General features: G+C 36.8%; 1 protein-coding gene across 1 annotated transcript in view; it reads left to right on the forward strand.

The window, feature by feature from the left end:
* Nucleotides 1-952: 952 nt before the first annotated feature.
* LOC108039958 (hemicentin-2) overlaps nt 953-21945 on the forward strand; it is a 52817-nt gene continuing 31824 nt past the window's right edge. Inside the window, exons 1-2 of the mRNA XM_044460176.1 lie at nt 953-1358; nt 4563-4864. Coding sequence (XP_044316111.1) covers nt 4726-4864 — 139 coding nt within the window. The 5' untranslated portion in view covers nt 953-1358; nt 4563-4725. The remainder of the gene's footprint in view (nt 1359-4562; nt 4865-21945) is intronic.

Consider the following 21945-nt stretch of genomic DNA (forward strand, 5'->3'; position numbering starts at 1 on the left):
TGCGTTTTTTATATAATGGACCTTTTCAGGCTTAAATTCTTTGCCATGCCGCACCTGCGCGCCCAGGTGGACAAGCACCTCCGACAGGTGGATGATCCACTTCGGCCAAGCGGGATCCTTAAAAACTTGGACGGCGTAAATCGGTTAATTTAAAGCGGTGAATATTCCAAAATGAATTTAACTCTCGGCTGGAGGTTGTTTATTTATAATATATATATATATATATTTTTATTATAGATTTTAGAACACGCCACACAAGGATGGAACTTGTTTTCGTGTATTGACCAATTATTTCTAAAGATCCCAAAAAAGCGGGTAGCGGGGTGCTCCATATTTGGGCAAATCAGGTTCGGTCATAGCCGGTCAAAAGTTAATCAGGATGTTGTTACAGAAGACGTCCGTGTCTGTCACGGCCGATAAACTTATTTTCTTTGTTTAACATACTTTTGTTTATAGTTTTACATACAAATTATTTAATTTTTCATAATACTTTTTAATTTTATGGTAATCCTTTTTTCTAATTGTTTTTTTTCCGTTGCTAAATTTTTGGTTTATTTATAATTTAAACTTAGTTTGTTGTCTAAAATACTTTCGTTCTACAATGAAATGTTTGTATTATTCCGTTGCTTAGAACATTGTTTATTTATGATTTAAACATATTTCGTTGTTTATAGTTTCAAAATGAACGTTTTACAACTACCATTTAATTTCCCTGTATTCCTGTTATTTTAACAAGTAAATAACGGTTATTATGTTCTCCTTTCTAGCCCTGCCCCTCTTGAAATACAAGGATATTCCCCCAATTCGCCGCAAAGTGGCCATTTTCGGAGTGCGCCACCCCATCCTTCATCGGTAGTGCATCCTGTTCGTTGCTGGCAGGACTCGGCTTTTATCGGAGCGGTTACTTCAGCGAGGAGGAAACAACAATACGGAAAAGCTCCGGCCGCGCTTGCCGCAGTATCAAACGAATTCCGAGTCGCGGCGCACGTGTCTTCTCCTTTGGCGCGGATTCGACTTCGAGTCCTTATCGCAGAGTGTGAACTTCGCCTCGAAAGGATATCCCAAAGTTGCCGCTTTCGACTGCGGTGTTGCGGTTTCTCGCGGAAGGTGACAGTCACGAGGAACCACGTTTCGCATGTTTTTTCGCTAAAACGGATAAGGATCGGTCGGGTTCGACTTCGCTCAGTGTAATGTGCTTGAGGGAAAAGTGAAGTTTCCAATTGGAGGCCGCTTTATGCGGCCAGTGAAAGATATTGTCCCCATATCAGCTACCAATCATGCAAATCCAATGAAATACTGACAGACTCAATTGTGCTTCTCTATGTTTTACAACTAAACTAATGGAGCTGGGACCCAAAGTGAGTCGAACGAACGCCTTCATCTACTTTAATTTACACTCCTTCCTTAGTTTTCCCCATTCCACAAGATTAGCGTTTATTTTTATAACCGTGAACCACAGATAAATCAAAGAAATACATTTATTTCTCATCGGAAATGAACTCAGACGCGCGACGTGATTTAATGCTAATCGAAAATGCATTTGTTACTCAAGTTTCCTGAAAATTCTACGCTCGCAGACAGGAATTGAGAAAAAAAAAGAAAATATATTTTTTACAGCCCCCAGCTGAAATTCGTGTCAGTTGCATAAACAACCAAGAGTTTTCTGAAAAAAATGTTTGTTTTTTTTTTGCACCCAAATCAAAGTTTTCCCATGTTAAGTTGGAAGTTTTTCAAAGTTCCCCTTCGCCTTATCTGCTTTTGAAGTTCCGCTGAGTTTTTTTTGCTAAAGAAGCCCGTGGAATCTAATGAGCACGTGTGTTATGGATTGACTTTGAAATGAGCCCGGACTTCTTATGACTTTTTGTGGTGATATCAAATGAGTTCGGGTAATTAATTCCAATAACCGCAAAACAAAGAAAGGAGGGGGAGTTGAACGGTCAAAGTTTCGCTGCATTCGGTCGGTAAATAAACTTTCAACAGGCAGCTCAATGAAGTTAAAACTGCAATTTTCACTTTATTTATATTCGATTCCTGGAACAGTTTTAATGATGAATTTTTAAATGTATAATTATTTTCAAGTGCTGTAAGTAACATGAATCAGGACCTGTTGTAGTCAAATTTGTAATAACGTATCTATTTTTACCATGTTATGGTTAATGGTTCTAATAACGAAAATAGGCCTCTATTATATTTAAAAAACATGCATTTTGTAATAAATACAACATTGTTGACGTTCTCTATCGCGGTTTTGAAGGAAAATTATATTTAGCAGCAAATTCTAAAAATTACTGGCACAGCTTATTAGCACAATTGTGTATTAAGTTTTTTATTACCCGTCTCTTCTTAATTTTTTTCCTACTTCATTCATTGTAAAACTTTTAGATTAATTAACAGCAGTAATAACAAGATCATTTTAAACAGACACTATATGTACATATATATGTTCCTTCACTTTTAAAGCATTTAAACTAAATTAGTGCATCTTTAGAACACCAATTAAGATTAAAAAATGTGCTGGTCAATAACAGCTGTTTAAACAATTTATAAATAATATACTGATTAGACTTGAACCGTCGTTGTATGATTGCTCTTTCTTTTAAATATGTACAATATCCATTAGGGTATTATGTACATCACCTTATTTAAAAGCAAATATCTGTTATTGCTTTGATCATTATTATTAATTTTTACTTATTTTTTAACAGTTTGTATCAGTTAATGACAGTAATTAAACATACATTTTTCTATTCTTCCATATTACACAATAAAATAAAGTTTAAAAGTAAACTCGTCTGCCGGATATCCAGCTTTAAAAGGTTTTGACAAAGGTCAAGGACCTGGTAGCACTTTTTGCATGTGCCCTCCCCTGACCATTAATTAGTTGGCTTGAAGGAAAAGGAATATAAGTAGATGAGCTTGTCTCTCATTAATCTTGTAGCCTCATAAAGAACGGCCTAAATGGGACATATGTCTAGGGACAATCTCTAAAAACGACATTGAAATCGAACCGCTCCCCTTCTGCTCTGTTTCTCTGTTTTTCGTGTTCTTCTAATTGAATTTGCTTTCGAGCTTTTTGTTGGAATCTTTCTCTTAAAGATCAAGTGGTCACCAGGTGCTTTTGTGCCTTTTTGGCCGGTGTCCAGGTGATTAATGTGCAACCAGGTTTGTTTAATTAACTTGTATTTATGTCTGAAGTGCGCAAAGGAAGACAAAAGCCAGACGACATCATTGAGAAGTGGTTCCCTTTTGCTTGAGTTACTCTTCGAATAGGCTGAGTAAACATAATAAATGCACCTCAAATTTAAATTACCTAAGAAGACCCCCAGGCATATATCTCCTGTGCAGTGAGAACCACTAAATTTAATTAACCAGCGATACCATGAAAATAACAATTACAGCATCCGCATTAAGCTGATTCGATGATAATTTGCCGACCATTGTTTGATTGGCAACAACCAACAGCTCATTACACAATAGCGCCCACAACAGCTGCATTAAAACATTTATATGCTGTGATTACCTGGAGTGTCAGAGGGTATTCGCATCCGAATCGGAATTGATTCGATTCGATGCGATACAATATCTATTAAAGCCGCGCTGAGCCCGCTAGGTGAACATGCCGTCGTTTGTGTTGAAATTAACATTTTAATTGGATTTTGGCCTTCACATATTTGTGAGTGATCAAGGCTCGCGTTGCATACCTTTTCGCTGCACAATTTATGTATTTCATGGCCCAATAAAAAACTATTTGAGTGCGGCGAGCGGGATGTAAATATTAATGCAGTGGTTAGCACTGGAAAAGGCTCCGCAGGATAGGAATACCAGCCGTGTGACGTGGTGGCGATAAGCAACTTGCCAACACACAATTTATATGGGGGCTTAACAAATATAAACACAAATTCCGAAACAGAAAAAAAAGTTAATGCGACAGCAATTTGATACGGGATAAATGATGTGAATGAGGGACATTTATTACGAAGGCCTATGGTTAATATCAATGTTTGCTGAAGTTAAATTATGTATGTTAAATTTAATTCAATAGAGAAAAACATGTTTCACCATGACCTATCTTTACAAACATGCTGTATTGAGTATTTTTAAAATCTTTTTGGAAGTTTTAGTAAAGAATTTAAATCATAATACGTTTAAGGGGTACACCGAATACATTTTAATTTATTAGGTTCAAGCTTAATTAAATCTTAGAAAATTCGAAGGAGAATTCAGGTCTTCTATTAACAAAATAACTCTGATCTTGGGGTCCTCAATTTCCAGTTCAATTTAAATGACATTTTTTAGAACGGACATCTATTTAAATCGTCATTTATTAAATTAAGTAATATATTTAATGAAATCGTCATTTATTAAATTAAGTAATGTATTTAATTAACATGCCAAATTGTTGCTCAAGATTATTAAATAAAAATTAAATGAACAAGCAGTATAGCAAAACCACATTAAATTAGCATCAACTAATTAAATAAACACATTTTAATATCAATAAACGATGTAAGTGAATTTTCAGAAATAATTGGTTTAATTGAAATGTTCTCCTCTCTTTATAGAATGCACTTCAAAAACAATTGAACCTGTCCTCTGTCAAACCACTCACAGAAATGTGAACCGAAATACCTAAATTTAAGGTGCAAATTACACTCAAACAACCGCCTTTGAGGTGAATAATTATAAATAAACAGAATCGAGCAGAACCAGCTGGGCAAAAGGACCATGGCCATGGAAGGCAAATGCTTCGGCCGCATCGCTACGCCACTTCTTGTAATAATGATAAGCGTTTCGAGAGCTTGTGCAATGCAGCAGCAACACTTGAGTCCTGCCACACAACAGCATCCTGGAGTTAAATCATTATGTAAGTTGCACTCACGTTTATTCCGATAAATGAATTTCTATTCCACAGGTATAAAAGCACCAAAAGTCTCTTCTCTGTGACTTTAACTATGTGCTTGGATAGATTGGTCTTTCAATTAGCTACTCCCAAGTCGCAATCTAAAGTTTCAACATCTGTATTTAAGTTAATTAAAATTGTAGATATTGCACATTTAATGACATTACAATTGTTTAGCGAGCGTTGTGAAAAGGGAATCTTAACATCAGTGGGAGTAATTGACTGCAATTGAAATTGACTGAATAAAATTTAAATCATAAATAAAACTGAAAACAAATGAATTGTTGCAAATTTGTGGATTGATAGAGTCACTAAAAAAGCTTTGGGTTTTATTAGGCATTAACAAGTTACAAAATTGCTTTCGTACCCAGGTTACGAAAAGTAATTTATTTAGAACCTGGGCGAATTTGACAGAATAAAATAACTTAACTTGCAAGGTCACTGAACAGTTTCCTTAATAAATCAAAGATAATTTTTCTGCTTCCATTCCTTGTGTTAATTCCTAGAGTATGAGGAGTTTTTTTTGGGCCTGGCATAGCGTAATGCACTGAATGCCTTAATCAATTATGGCCAGCAAGCGAAATGTGAACAGAAGACTCAGGAAAATAGGCAAATAAACCAAATAAGCAAGCAAAGAATAAAATCTACTTAGCACATGTAGACTTTAATTAAATCATGGCCGAGGGGAGAGGGGGATGGCAGGGGGAGACAGCGCCGAGCCATCGCGGCCTTCATCTTAATCTGCAGACACCCAGCCGGAGCACATCCTTCAGAGCCTTTTCGGGGAAGGCTGGCGGGGTCTGAGCCCTGAACTCTTTGTGGTTGTGGCTTCCAGACGGTGGCAGTCAACGCGCCAAGGCCTTTTATGGTTATTCCTGGCGTTACTCGGTCATGTTGCCTACTTTCTGTACAAACAAACACGCAACAAGAACGCTGGGAAATCGGTGGGTGCAAAAAAGAGAATCTTGATGAGCTAAATCTGTTAGAAGTATTATGAAATAGATGACTTAAGGGCGTTACATATGAAAATAATTTACATTTAATAGAAAAAAAAGGTTAAGTTAAATAATAATTTACATTTAATAGAAAATAATTATTAAGTTCTTACTTAACAAATAATTTATAAAATTTAATAGTCAAGAAAGCTCTCACTTAACATATCTTATATATGTATTAAAAAATAGTCTTATTTTTAATCAATACCTTTTCATTTAATTACTATTTTTACTTTTAAAAATTTTTAGTTTCATTCAGATAACTTTTTTTGCTTTCCCCAACACTTTGGTTTAATGTAGTACACGCCGCGGCTAAAGTAATCCATGCGAAAACATGACTTTTAGGCAAAGTTAATTATAACATGAAAGGAAGCTAGCTTCAACAAGCCGAAGTTAATATACCATAGGAGTTTTAAAAGCAATTTATCCCTATATAAAATTACTACATACTAGTATATGATATTTAACGACTATAAATCTTCAGATATTTTCGATATTTTGAAAGTTTAAAACAACATAGAAATCCGTCTTTTATGATAAATTTGTCGATCGATTCCTGTGATATTTCCGTTACATCTTTTTAAAATAAAAGCTAACAAAATAGCTTGGGTTATATACGTATATGTTTAAAAACAAAGAAGCTATGTCGACTTGCTTCTCCTTTTCAGTCTGCTCAATAAACCAAAAGTAGGAACAATTTACTAGTGTTCTTTCTGCACTATTTGTAAGCCACCTGCATTTGTACACGGTTTTCCCCTGTCTGCATTGTTCCATCTCTGCAACTCCTGCTGGCTGGTGAGTATTGACCTTTGTTGCCAGTGACTTCATGATGTTGGCAATACCAGATGGCCTGTCATAAGGGAAACCCAGCCGGCAGTTCCCTACTTTATCGCTTTTCGGACGAAAGTCAGCCACAAACAGCAGACGGAGACAAGAAAGTCGAAGGACGATGGCCAGGAAACCTCCGGTCCCCAAGGACTTTCAGTAGCCACCTGACTGAGGAGTCCGGAAAAATCAACTCAAACTTTCCTGTTGTTTCACTTCGGAGACGAACGAGCAACAAAGAAAAGCGGGGAAACTGGAAATTGATCGTAAAATAATTTTATTGCCTTCCAGTCTGGCCGCACAATTAAACTCGAATTTGTGCGAAATCCTTAAACCATCAAAGAGAATTATTTAAAATTCAAAAATTCCGCACAAGCAGTTGTCGTGTCAATTAATAAAAGTTACGATTATTTTGTAGCAACAAAGAAGATTGAAGAGTGGCCATTCCGACTATTGTTGCCTCATTTCAAAAGGGCTATAAAAATGTTAATAAAAAGGGTTTTCCTGCAATTTGTTTTTAGGTGTTATTAAATGTTTCAAAAGATTCATTTAAAGGACCCCTAATTATTGTTTTTTTTATAAAATAAGCCTGTTTTTATCAGAGGCCTAAGAAAAGTGGACAATTATATTAATGACCCAACGTGATGGATTAATTAGTCATTAACTTACATTTTAAGTAGAATTTCAAATTACAGGATGGCTCAGGAATTTATTTTTCTAAGAATACTAACTGCAGGCACAAACAAAAGTTGTGTACGAGAAAGCGATTTTATTTCCTACCCTACATTCCACTTTAGCTGTGGCCAACCTTTTGCCATTGTTGTTTGTGTGTTGTCATATTGTCCTGGTTGCAGGACCCTTGGCTATTACGGCATGGATATGAGGAAACCATATAAATACAAGCTCATAAAAATCATGGCTGCATGTCCTTTGTGTTGAACTGTGGCTTATGGTCCTGTCCTTTTTGTACGTACCACTTTTTGTAGGTCAGACCAGATGTTTTTAATATTTATTTAGCAATATGTCATGAAGTATTTAATGGGGCCGTTCTTAAAAAAATATTTAAATCAAGCAAAATAGGACTAATTATAATTCATTATGGGTTAAAATAAGTTTGCTTTCTTTATTAACATTAATGTTTACGTATGACATATTATTTTTGTTTTCCGTCGTAGCCATAATTAAAAACAGGCTTAACTGTTTGTGCCATATTTTAATCAATTTTCAGAGAAGTTTAAAAGTTGACTGAACGTATGTATTGTTGCGTCTAATTTCCAGTCGCAGTTTCGGAATAAACGAATATGCCAAGCACGTTGGCCAAAATGCAATCTAATTTAGAAGACTTATCGGAGGGGACGAATCAGACACACAAAAACAACGGATGCACTGTTCCTGGGTCAGGAATAAATGAAAGTTGCACATGTTTTAGATGCCGAAACATTGTTCCTGCAATCAGAGATGCAGATAAGCGGAATGTGCTCATCCTGGTATTTCCGTGAAGTTGAACAAATTTAAAATTATTTAGATTTGCTCCAAATTAAAAGCAAAGATTTGCTTGAAATGCATTATTTTAGAGGTTTTGGAAAAATGTATGCTCTGCAGGAGCTGAGTTTAAAATTAGTTAGAGGCTAGAGTTGGTTTTTTTTTATAATTATAGGTCAACTCATCATGAATTCAAAGCTCATGACAAGAGTAGGTATGATTCCTATAATTCCCCTAAAATAACTTAGCTTGACTACCTAACAAGAAAACATAAACAATTCAATTAAGCTCACTTTACTTGAACAGCTCAAAAAGCCCTTGTCAAATATCAGGTTTAACCTTTTTCACATTCTTTAAGATACTTCGCAAATTCTTAGGCTTAGGATTACTATTTATATATATATAGTTATATATATGTTATCAATTTCTGCGGACCAGAGCATTTTCAATGGATGCATGTTTGATAAACTAATACTTCATAAACTCATGCAGATGAACATATGCTCAATTACGACGAAATCGTATACAATTCGAGTACCATCCCAAAAAACCAATTTCAGTACATGTGTAAATAATGATTTTGTTCTGCGGTCGGTGGGGTGAGATGTATTCGTTCAGCTGAAATAATCGTTACACATAAATTTCGCCTCGAAAAAATATTAGCTTTGGGTGCCGTTCGCCTAAAGCAAAACCCACAAACTTTATTTGTCGTGAGTATTGCTACTTTTTCATCGAATTGGGTATACTGATTCATGTGTGAGTTTCACCACGAAATACTTATTTGGGTTTTTTGCTTTTGTCAATCTTATAGTTTGAATACTATCTAATCAATTTTCTGAATTAATAAAAAAAAGTTTCCAAAAAGATACAAAATCATTCAAACCCAACAATTTGATGGGCCTGAATGTGTGTGAGGACATTGTTCCACAGGTTTCAATGTTCGAATACAATGGCTTTGGTTTTGGATTCCTTATTGGTGTGGCGAAATCTGTAACAAATCTTTTCTACTGTGAAAACATTACCCTTACGAGGCATAAAAGTTGACATATGTAACAGACGGCGCACACACAAATCTACAATGCGAAAGTCTGTATTGCTTGTGACAATAAGCTAAAAAAGAAACTTGAAATCAAAAACCAAGGCACACAAACATATGTGGATATAAATTTTCCGTGGGTTTTTTGCGGAAGTTGGGGTGAAAGGCCCCTAGTCGCATTTTCCTAAAGCCGTTCTGTTAGATTTATTTACGTTTCTCTCACTTTGGTTGCAACTTTTTTGTTTGGAGTTGTTGTTTTGTTTGGGAAGATAGGTTTATGTTTGCGGGGGTGTAGTACTAGTTTAGTGTTATGCAAACCGATTGAGGGCGTGACATTCGGCAAGTAAAATATAGTTTTTTGTTGGTAACTATCTATAAAGCTGTTACATTAATTATGTAGTTTTTGTAAATACAAATTCGGTTATAAATCATATTTTAGTATATAGAGTTCCTGTTAAGAAACTTTGGATTTCTCAAGCGTACATATGGGAATTAACTATTATAGACATCCATGTTAAACTGCATGTTAACAAAATTTGCTTAAATAGCTGATGCAATTATGAAATCTAGTCACATTTTTAAGCATGGCAGAATTGTTTTTTCAATTCTGACCTTAACAGACACTCAAGAAAACTAATGTTTTTGTGTTAGAAAATGAAAACATGGTTGTTGGAACTGTCAAGGAAGTTGTTATTACGCCACACTGCAGTACATGCTCTGATATGCCCAACAAAAACATGAATACTCAGATACAATTTATCCTATCAGGGAATTTAACTTAAAGTATTTTGACGTGAAACTGTAGTAGTTGCAAAAATAGAAAATGAATCTGGGCTTAAAACTAGAGGGGCAGTGCGTAAAAGACGTAGGAGCAAACAAGCTGGCTGTTTACGATACGAGAATAAGCACACACATGCAATCAGTAATACAGTGGATCCTCGATATTAATATGTAATTTGAAAATACCAACTGGTTTATTTGGAAGACAATTCATTTTTATAGACAATTAAGTTGTGAACGGCAATTCCTTAATGAATTATAATTTAAATTTATGTGAATAGGGTAGAATTACTATCCTATATTGCATAATATTTTTAATTTGTAACAGTTTTCCCATATCCAAATATTTTCCTTGCAGTTTCAGCTTGAGTTATCTATGGTTTTTTTTAAACACATTTTTGGAACACAATTAAGTTAAAATAAATGGAGTGCAAACTTATACATAGTTTCTTAGGAAAAACCATTCTGTAATTTTGGTTTTATGGGAAAGATGAAGCTATAGAAGCCACGAAAACTAATTAAATAAAATGTAGTAGCTGCGAATGCCCACTGTCCCTGAACTGGCAGTAACCTTTTGTCGGTCCCATCTCCGCACTCCCGATGGTTCCCGGCTGATAAAGTGAGCTCCTGGAGGAGCTGGGAAAGTGTGGGGGAAAGTCGCGAGGAGCCTCGGGCGGAGCATAGAGGAAAAGCTGAACCAACAACCATTTCGCTAAATTACAAACAATGCTTATTTGTTGTTTATCTGTGTAAAGCATCTCTGTGACACTTTCAGGCCACGGCAAAGGCAGTCTTGCCAGGAGGGACAGAAAGGGCCCAGTGCATTGGGGGAACCCCCTTCGTTCCTAATTGAGTTGATAAAGCTTCGGTGCGGCACTCGCTCTGTTTGTGTAATTTGTGTAATGCATGCAAAGTTAATTACCTCGGGGAGCTTGGTAATTAGAATTGTGATTGAACGCGCCTCGCAGTGCCGTTGACATCCCTTTACATACGGCCACGGTCCCAGTCCTTTCTATAAATCATCACCATAAATCGTCCTTGACAAGCCATTGCCCGTTGCGATTTATCAGTTATGTACATCTGTCTGATTCACCTGATTGTTCCCGCCTCATTTGCCGCATTTTTGAAAAGTTGTCGCTGTCGAGTTGGCAGACGTTTTTCAATTAGCCCGGCCAGAAAGTTGGCCGTGTATTATTTGCTAACGAATTATTGCCATTATTTTCTCAGCAATTTTGTGTTGATTTTCGGCCAAATTTTCATTCAGTTCATTTTAAATCAATAAAAACTTTGCAGACATAAGGTAATGGCAATCGGTGCAAAGGGCTAAAGTTCAGCTTTAAGATTAATAATTGTTTCACACCTGTAATTTTATTCCAAACTCTGATCAATTAATAAATTGTATTTGAAATTCTATAAAATGATGGAAGTTGGAGCTTCCCTATCATATTAAAGTCAATAGTGTTCTATGATTTTAAAAAAATTGAATATTTGTTTAGAAATGGTATACCCCCTATTATTTACATTTTATTTTTATTTGAATAAAATATTTTTAAAGTCATATAAATATGTTGAAAATATTTCAAAACAGTTATTCTCTGACGTATAAAATAAAAGCTCCCTTGAGGGTTAAATGTTTATTGCATGAATCAACAGTGTGGATCAAGTTAAATCATTCTGCATACCAAGAAAAATTTTATCAATTTTCGCAGACAATTTTATTTAAAAGACTGAAAAAAAACTTTTTATTTTCGGTCCCTGCATTTATTTGATAGTTGCATAGACTTTCTACTGGCATTCTTAAAGGAAACTTGTTTTATCAATTCAATTATTTGTATAAATATTAATACTTCTATGAATTCAATCAATGAATATATCTAAACTCATAAATAAATGGACCAGAATAAATATGTAAGTCTTCTGAAATTAAATCAATTGGGTAACTTTTGTCAATAAGGAAAAGTGCAACCAAAAAAGTGCAGTTCTAAGGCAATTTGAAAGCAAACGTTGTTCTTTTTTACAAATGCACTAGAAAATCAAATGAAAATATATAAGAAATAAAGGCAATAGGAAATCTAAACTATTTAAAAATGTTCTATAAAAAGGTTTGATTTAAAATAGAATTTCTTGGAAGTCTATTGCTAATAGAAGGGTTATTTCCTTGTGTGTTTGCAATCCCTTTTTTATTTAAGTTTTTCGTTTCGATTACGTGCCTGTCGGATGTTGCCAATTTCTTGAGTTTCCCTTGACGTCTTTAACAGTTTTGTGCCAAAACTCAGCCAGTGAAGTTTCCTAAAAGCAATCAATTAAAAGCAATGTTTGCTTACTGTGTTAGTTCTTGAGATTGAAATGTTTGTTAAGTGAAATGACGGCTGACAAATGGAGGAAATTGTTATAAAGTTTTCCTGAGAGTGTCTGGGAAATGTTTTTAATTCGAAATGCTGAATCAAGAGTCCTTAACCATTTGCCACTACTGCTACCTTCTCAATGGAGTTATACTATAATGCAAGGGGAAAAACTTTCAGCATTTTAAAGGTAAGTAGTGTCGGTAAACTACTCAGAAGACGCTCTCATCTTCCCCGAAAAGGATCCCCGTAGTAATGGTAGTAGGGTACGTCAAAGGCGTCTAAGCACTCAATGTAATTGAGCAACACTTAAGCAATATGCGCCTCATTAGTTGCCTGGCAAAACAAACAACTCGGGGAAAGTGGAAACTGGAAACACTGGCTTATGTGACGGCACACATGAGCTAGACACTCCACGGAAAATGGAGGGGCGAACTTCACACCAGAATGATTTCCTTTGGCGTCAACCGGAATTGAGAAAAGCTGCGGGAAATTCAAGAAGGAGCTGGTTAACTGGGGGCCAGCCACATGCTTTAGTTGGGCGGGATACCCGTATGTTCTAGCCACAGATGTATGGCTACGTGTCCCAAGTTTTACTACGTGCCCTGCTTAATTTCGAGCTTATGCTCTTCAGGTCTCGATTACATGGTTTCTGAGGAATGCATCGAAACTTTGCCCACAGTTGGCTGTCTTTTATTTTCGCGTGTTTTGCAGTTTATTAGCTGCAACAAGTTGGACGAGCTAAGAAAAATAACGAAAAACATACAGGCTGTGTTTGCTTGTGTAACACTGGCTCATAATTTTCCTTATCTTCAGTGAATGTGTCTTCAAGTCACCGGCTTGTTATTCAAAACTTTCTGGAAAACTATAGGCACCATTTATTTGTTTTCATTTTACACAGTTTGTTTTTATTATAACTACATCTATGTTTTTAGCTCTGTTAAAAGTTTCATTAAAAACAATACTATTATCAGGTACTTTTAATAAAGTTTTACTCGTTCCAAATCAGGTTCCAATATATTTCACTATTCTGCGTAAGTTGTGGTACGTATACGTAATATTTGAAAAGTCTTTTATATTTGTATACTTCTGCAAGGGGTTTTCAGTTCACTTTTAAGGTTTTGTTTGTATACATTTCGGATAATTTTATCATATAGAAACGATCCAACAATTAAAAGAAAGATCGTCATACTTACCATTTCACAAATAGAAGCTGTTGATAGATGTATTTAATTTTAAATAAATTATACCTAGAATATTTAAAATAATAAAAAAAAATTACTAAGTTATAATTCATATTTGGCGGTATACTTTGAAACTCTAGGGATTCAAAATGAATTGATAAGGATATTAATCTGCTTGAATTTTTTATTTTCGCACTTATCCAAACGTTTTTGTCGCTTTATTTTCTTTCTTTTCGCCGTTTATTTATTAAAAACTTCATTAAATTTGTTTTCTTTTGTGTCTTGTTGGAATTAAGTAATGTCTAGACTTTACTACCTTTCAATTGGTATTAGTCACAAAGCATATTTCTTTGATAGGCTAAAATAGAATGAAATGACGCAATTTATTTCCAGTCTCCATTCCGCAAAGCGTCCACTTTTCAGATGCCGTGTATGTTGCCATCAGACCAATCAGCGTGGACAATCCAGATATGCGCTGCGTCAAGCATAATTAAATGCAAATTAGCATGGAAATGGTGGTCTGTTTGGCTCAAACACATGCCTGTGGGCCTATTTAGACCCTCACAGGGATTAGGGAATGCGTAGGTGAACTGGTTTCAAATCGCTGTACAATGTTAAGGGGCAAACACACGGTGCAGTTAAATACGGTAGTGTACCGACAACCTGGGGCACGCAGTCCGGATTACTCGATGCAATTTTAAACACTATTTCCCTGCAATATTTATAATTTTCATCGCCAGGAATTTTCGGGCGAAACGCTGTTGAAATTTGCTAAATCCAGAGAACTGCCACAGAATCGCTGCAGGACAAGAGTGGAAAGTTCACGTTAAATAGTGGAACAGGTAGAAACATTTTATTTGATTTTTGATGATAAGCTCTGCTTTAATACGACTCTACTAATTGTGTTTGAAATTTAGGATTCTAATCACTGTGGTTACTTTAGAAAAAAAGGTATTTTTTAGATACTTTCCATCTGCGTTTAATTATTTTATGTTTCGCTTACCTGTTGTGTTGTTTCAGCTGCATAGGCATATGCAATCTGCTTTTAAAATGACTCAAATCTTAAATCTACAGGCTACTGAAATGTTGAAAACAACGGATACGACAGTCAGATTGTGCTTTATGCAATTTCAGGCAAGATTAACCGAACTCGACATTAGCAGTCATACAGTAAAATACAAAGCAATGGACAATTTCTAGCTCAGGATATCTGGGTCACATTCGATAGCGCCTGAATGGTTTGCATCCGTCGGATGTTTTCTATGTTCCGCAGACGAACAGGTATTTTGGGGTTATTGAGAGCTCTGATATGCGGTCTGCTCAACTGCGTCTGAACGCCAACACTGCAGAATTCCTTCGGATTGCTGCAGTAGTTTAAGGTGCTCTGGAAAAGCGGCTTTTCCTGATTTCCGTCGCCACCGCTTTTCCGTTCGAAGAGTTTCGCAATGGTTTCCTTGTCACAGGTCATCGTCTTCGCGGAGAAGTACTGGTTGGAGAAGTTCAGCTCGTACTTGAGCATGTTCTCGTACTTCATCAGCACCTCCACCTCGGACTCCGTAATGCCGATCACTCCGAGATGCGTCTGCGTCTTCTTGCCAAAGCAGTGGATCTTGCGCGGAAAGGAGCGGCTTCCGGGTGCCACCAGCAGGAGTAGCTGGCTGAGATCTGAGGTGCCGCTCGCCTCCCGCAGGATCTCCGCCAGGACACCCATGGGACAGCCACCTGGTACGTAGCGCCCGTAATAGGGCTTAATGGGTCGCATACAAACGCCCAAATTCGGGCTGTAGGTCTTCACCCATCGACCCAATGCAAGGGTTACTTTCCTGCCGCCTCTCTTGCCGACTAAAAGATTCGGCTTGCCAGCACGCTTAAGTGCCCCTGAATCGCTCATTCTTACAACAATTTTGACTACTAAAATTCCAAATAGATCGGCGAAACTTTTCTGAATGTCAGAATCCCATATAGAATCCCATATCACTTTCTTACGCAGTTTATACGCCTGCTTTTGTACAATAAAATATAAGGGCCCTTTTTCAACCTCCATCTTCCAAAGTGAAAATTCGTTTAAGTATCTTTGTTGGCTTTTTGTTTGTATCTGCTCAAGGCACTTGCGTTTTGGTAAATTAAAACATTAAATACATTTCTGCTTGGATTCCTCGAATTGGCTATTTTTCAAGAACTCGTACCAAATATTTATGAAAATATTGTACTATTACCCTAAAAGCTTTTTATACCCTTGCAGAGGGTATTATAATTTTGGTCAAAAGTGTGCAACGCAGTGAAGGAGACATCTCCGACCCTATAAAGTATATATATTCTTGATCAGGATCACCTCCTGAGTTGATATAGCCATGTCCGTCTGTCCGTCTGTCTGTTTCTACGCGAACTAGTCTCTCAGTTTTAAAGATATCGAATTGAAACTTTGCACACACCCTTCTTTCCTTTGCACGCAGTATATAAGTCGGAACGGCCGGGATCGGCCGACTATATCCTATAGCTGCCATATAACTGATTGATCGGAAATGCCATAACTCTGCTGTTTGTTAAGTTAGGAAGTTGGGACTCTCTATGGGTATTATATTTGGCCAATCAATCCGACGTACCAAATTTCATAAGGATCGGCCGACTATATCCTATAGCTGCTATATAACTGATTGATCGGAAATGCCATAACTTTGGTGTTTGTAAAGTTAGGAAGTTGGGATTTTCTATGGGATTTATTTTTGCCCAATCAATCCGACATATCAAATTTCATAAGGATCGGCCGACTATATTCTATAGCTGCCATATACATAACTGAACGATTGGAAATGCCATAACTTTGGTGTTTTTAAAGTTGGGAAGTTGGGATTTTTTATGAGTATTAAGAATGCATCATATGAATAATTTTGGAGAATATAATTTGAAGAATATTCTGCAAGGGTATTTCAACTTCGGCTCCGCCCGAAGTTAGCTTTCCTTTCTTGTTGTTATTCACATAAACATAATTACATTTTTATCGTATTTTTACATGGAATAAGTGAATTAAAACTGATTTAAATTTTAAACAATAAGGAGCTTTTTAAACGGAGGGCACGTAACTATAAAAATACAAGAAGTAGCTAACTGAAGGTATTGAGGAAAATCAAGAAGAAATAGCTTATAATAGCTAGTGAAAACAAGAAGTAATTTACAATCACACAATAAGCAATCGTATCCACTACCCGATATCAAACGACTGTTTGTATAAATTCAACTCTTTGGAGTCGACTGGCAGCAGTTGCTGGCTGTTGGTCGCCATGAATCGTTCGTCTCAAATATTCCTCGAATACATTGAAAATTTAATTTCCGTTGACAGACCGTCTGGTGGATCAGTTTCTCGATCGCCTGGCACTAAATCTATTCGCATTTGGCTATGTGATATCAGTGATAGCCGGCAATGCCTCACAAAAAAACCCATAAAACATTCCTCTGGTTCGAAAAGGAAGACAATGACTCGAGTCTTTCTGAACTGGAAGTTATTCATCAAAAAATTCGTAGAGCGCTTGGAGAAGCTGTTCAAAATAATAAAGTGGAAAAGAAGGAAGTGATTCTATCTTATTTTAAGATATATTGAAGGATGTATTTACTTTTGTGCCAAAGCTAATAATATTAAAAGTTGTAATTAGCAGTTTAAAACACGCTCATTTTAGGTCTATAAAATAGAATATTAAAACGATCAAGCTTAAATTCGGTCTTATTTTAAGGAAAAATTATGAATAAAGCATTTACTTTTATGCCAAAGCTAAGAATATTAAAAGTGGTTTCTAGCAGTTTAAAACACGCTCATTTTATGTCTATAAAAAAAATATTAAAAAAATCAATATTATTATTCTCACTCAGACAAGCGTTTTCAGTAATTTTTTTCCAGCAAGTGGTCGTCGTAAACACGCACTTACATAATATTGTTAATGGCTCAGAATCCCATAATGGAGACCGTAAATTAAAGCCATAATTTTTAGAATTAGTAATCCAAAAATTACACAACGATTTCAGTCTTATGCGGCCATCTGCTTCATTTAGGCTAATGAAGCGTTGCGGAAAAGCTAGCACTTGGTCGTCCATTAGCCAATTAAATAAATTAAAATAATATTCACTGCCTTGGCCGGAAGATAAACACAAAATACAAAGGGCCCGACTCCACAAACAGCAGTGGATAATGAAAACATATTGCTTGAAAAGAGGGGAGCAATAACTTTATTAGGCTCACTGGAGCGACAAGCTGGGTGCACGCGATATATCAGATCCGGAAAAGGACACGATTCCTTATAGCTCCGCTCTCCCGAGAAATTAATCAATAAATCGCCAGCTACAAGGACCAATAAACGGATAGCTTACTGAAAAAGCCGAAGGAAAGTCAACGTCAAAAGACGGGAAAGCGCTAAAAAAAAAAAGAAAGGAATTCGGTGGGACTTGGGTGGAGTAAGCAGATCAAGGACCAAAGGAAAAACCATCATGATTTATTTACTTTTGAATGTCTTTCACGGCAAGTTGTTGACCCCCACTTGCGGTTCGAATGGCGGCCTTCTTTCCAAACATTTCACGAGTATTTTATTGGCTACGTGCAACTGCGCAAACAAATTTACATGACATTGAACTGAAAGGTCCTTACCTGCCACTCCACCAACCATACACCACCCCCCTCCTCCTCCCAAAACACTTCGCTGCCCCTAAAACATTATTGAAAGATTGATGAAAGTTTGCGGCCCAGGAGTTTTGGCTTTCTCGTTTTCTAACTATCAAGTGAGCAGCCCAACGGAAAAACTCCTGTCAAGATAAATGACTTGAGTTCCTTTTTTACGCACATAATATTTATATATGCTCTTATATATTTGACTATGTGTATCTGCGGAAAATTATTGCTGTGGGTGAATGCTTATAATGAATAATGAACGATTTTCCGCCCTTTTTCCTGGAGTTTTATTGTGGCCAAACAATAAAATGCTCCGACCCGACCGCTCAGTAAATTTGTTTGTGTCCTGGCCAAAGAACCCCGATATGGTCAAGATTCGCCTTTGTGGGAAAAGCGCTGATATGCCTTCACACTTTGATTTGGCTCCTAACTCCGGGGTCCGCGTCGGTATGTAATAATAGCTTTTATAATGCCCACCCGGCGTATGTGTATTTACGTATGTGCTAACATATACTTCTGGCCATCTTGGTGGGTGTTTCTGGGCCAATTTAACCGTCAGCAGCTCGCTCCCATTTGTCTGCCCTTCGGTCGATTTGCTGGGGGCTCGTTTGATTGAACGCTGCTCATAATTGATACATTCGGAATAAATCTGGTTGACCCATATTTCCTTGGGATATGGTATGTATTTATGGCCGGCTTCTGCTGACGATGCGGTAATGAAATCGGGTTTGCCTTTAAAATGTTTTTCTTGATTGATCAGAGCCATTGGAAAAGTTCCTCTGGTTTTATGGCGTTTGCAAAATGGTAAATATTTTTAATCAAGGGGCTTACAATGTCAGAGAAAACGAAACAAAATATGCGTTGTTGGAAAAGGAAGCATTGAATATATGAATTTAAGATGCCCGATTTCCCGTTGTTTAACTCTTTCAAATAAAACACTGTGGTTTCATACACATATTTTAAAGAAATTTATGAGCTTTCAGCAAAATCCAGGCGACCTTTTCGCATACATGACGTCCAGGCGACTCGACTTCCGTTTCCGCTTTGGCTACGGGACATGGGAAAACTTTTAGCATTTATCGTATGAATTTCCGAAACCATTTCTATGGGGTCTTTTTCCATAAAAATAAATTCAAATGCCTGCATAGTTTTACTCAACCCTTTCCTTAAACGGTTACCCTTTCATTGGAATGCAATTGGCAAAGAAATTGTTCTTTTGCTAAGAGTTTTATTTTGATATAGATTTTCTAAACATTTCGGTTTCAATTTGCTTAGCTTGTAATCCTTCGATTGTCGTTTCCCAAGGGAGAGGTTATTTAAATATAATAGAATTGAATATGTAGACAAATGCAACGAAGGCAGTTAAACAACCTAAGCTTCGACCCACAACAATTAGACATTCAACCACAGACTGGCGGACTTTTCAGCTCTGACGTTTTAAGTAGGCATTGCCATGAAAGGGATATAGTACATAGTACATAGAGTGCAGAAGAAGGAAAGGCTTCTGTTGTTTGCTTTGTGATTTGGCCCCACAACTATGATCGCACACAGTTGCTTAGTGTTCGCATTGCCATTACCCGATTCCCCATCCGCCCTCGAGTTCGTGCTGAAATAGAGCCATGCGATGACTTCTTGTTGGCATAATAGGCGGGCACAGTGCCGGCAAAAAGTATGCGAGCACTCACAAGCTCCGGCTTTGTGCTCATGTTTGCGTTCATGGCTGGGTAATTGCGGCGACGCCTTTTGGTAGCGCAATTGTGACATTTCCCAAACAAAAACAGACCAAGTGAGTACACTGTAAAAGCTATAATAACCACTTAATCAGTTAAGAAAGTACACTACAAATTTTTAGTTCAATCTTTATTACTATATTACATAGTACCTAAAATAAATAAATATGTTGTTCTAAAGTTGTTATTTTTATTGATTTTATAAGCCTTCCTAACCTTTATAAATGGCTAAGCTAATAAACATAAATCTCTGAGCTACTTTACTTTAAATTGTATTTCATGTTATAATAAGAAAATAAACTTAAACTATGTTTCATAATCTAAAATCACAAAGGCATTCAAATAGTCCAACTATTCTTTGCTCCATCAAATCGCCCCTTATTTTTCTGTCACCGCCAGATGCCCTTTTAGCTGGTTGTTTCTCCACTTGAGTGTAGTAAGTAAACGGATGTTGACTCCCTTTTGTGTTTTTATGTATGCGGCCTGGTGCAATGGTCGCTTTTTTGCTTTGTTTGTGTTGTTAATTGTTGGCGCGTGCTTTCTATTCATTTGTAATGCGGCTTAAAGTAATAAAATAATTAAATAATTATTTATTTTTATTCAGCGTGCTGGGGATTTAAGGTTGTGGGGGGGGGCTAATTTTAAATGTATGATTTAAGGGCTTTGTTCACGCGGGTGTTTGTGCTCCTTTCCCATGAAATGTATTTGTTTTAAGTACACCCAGACACACACGTCCTGCCATTCTTCAAAGAACCTCTACTGCGACTTTTGGACAGTTTTATGGCTCACATCATTCCGTCTTTTCAGCTTTTTTCCCGAACTCACCCCTTACGTTCGCCTGGTGACTTATTGGCGTAAAAGTTTTAGAGCCGTTTTGCCAACAGTTAAGGCCGAAGGCCAGTAGTCAGCAGCAGAGTTTCAGATCCTTTTCTGTATTGCACCCAAATGTATCCCATAAAATATTTTACAGTCGTGCACCAGATTTTCACAGAACTGTGGGATAGGGATATATTGATAGACTATATTTCACAACGATGCGTAGTATTTCATCATCCTCATCGCAAACCACTCTTCATCCTTTTCTATTAATGTGATCTATATATCCATCACACTCTTCCACCCGAATTTCGCGACACTATATTGCACCAAGCTTAGTTGATGCCGAACAATTGACAAAGCAGGTCGAAGTGTCCATAGTGCGAAAGTCGTAAAAGCCGAATAGTGGTCTTTAATTGTTTAATTTGAAACCTTATAAAATACCCGAAATAAAATAAATAATATTTAATTTGTAATACCCTACAAATTATTGGGGGCTCGTCCGGGATGTAAAATACAAGGACAATTATAACAACTGTGCGTTAACACATAAAGAAAAAGCCACGACGGAGTTACATGAAAGTAAATTGAAAAGGAGCAGTTAATCGACGAAAAAACAGTTAAAAATAAAAAAGGAAACCAAGAAGAAAATCGAAGTATGTGCAAAAATTTGGCGACATACAAAGTAAGACGCAATTAAAAACTTGAGTGTGTGCGTGTGCAGAAAAAAAAAACACAATCACAATCACAAAAAGATGATGAAATCGACGCACTAGATAGAGAAAAAAGCAATCCGACAAAAATTTCGACGATGATTTGATGCAGAGCCAGTGAATTGTTTACTGATGAGGCGATCGCAGGTGACAACGAAGAGTTTACCTCCGAGCAGAAAAACGAAGAAGTGATCCTTGCTACGAAGACGCAAGAAACACTAAATCAAAAAAAACGACGACGAAGAGCAGAGGTTTGCAAAAGAAACGAAGAATTTTGCAAAGTATTTCAACGAAGGTCAAGCAGTACTCAAACCAAGGCTAAGCAGTACTCAAAGGAGGGCGTAGTACTCACTGTACGAAGAACAGCGAGAGAGGGACAACGATCTGGCAAATTTTGGCAACTAGAGACACGAGTTTGCTAAATAAATGACGAATTTCGCAAAGGTCTGCAACGACGAGAAAGCAGTGCTGTGACGACATCGAAGAGAACG

Source organism: Drosophila rhopaloa, unplaced genomic scaffold (genome assembly GCF_018152115.1).
Source record: "Drosophila rhopaloa isolate 14029-0021.01 unplaced genomic scaffold, ASM1815211v1 contig_2, whole genome shotgun sequence".
Classification (NCBI taxonomy): domain Eukaryota; kingdom Metazoa; phylum Arthropoda; class Insecta; order Diptera; family Drosophilidae; genus Drosophila; species Drosophila rhopaloa.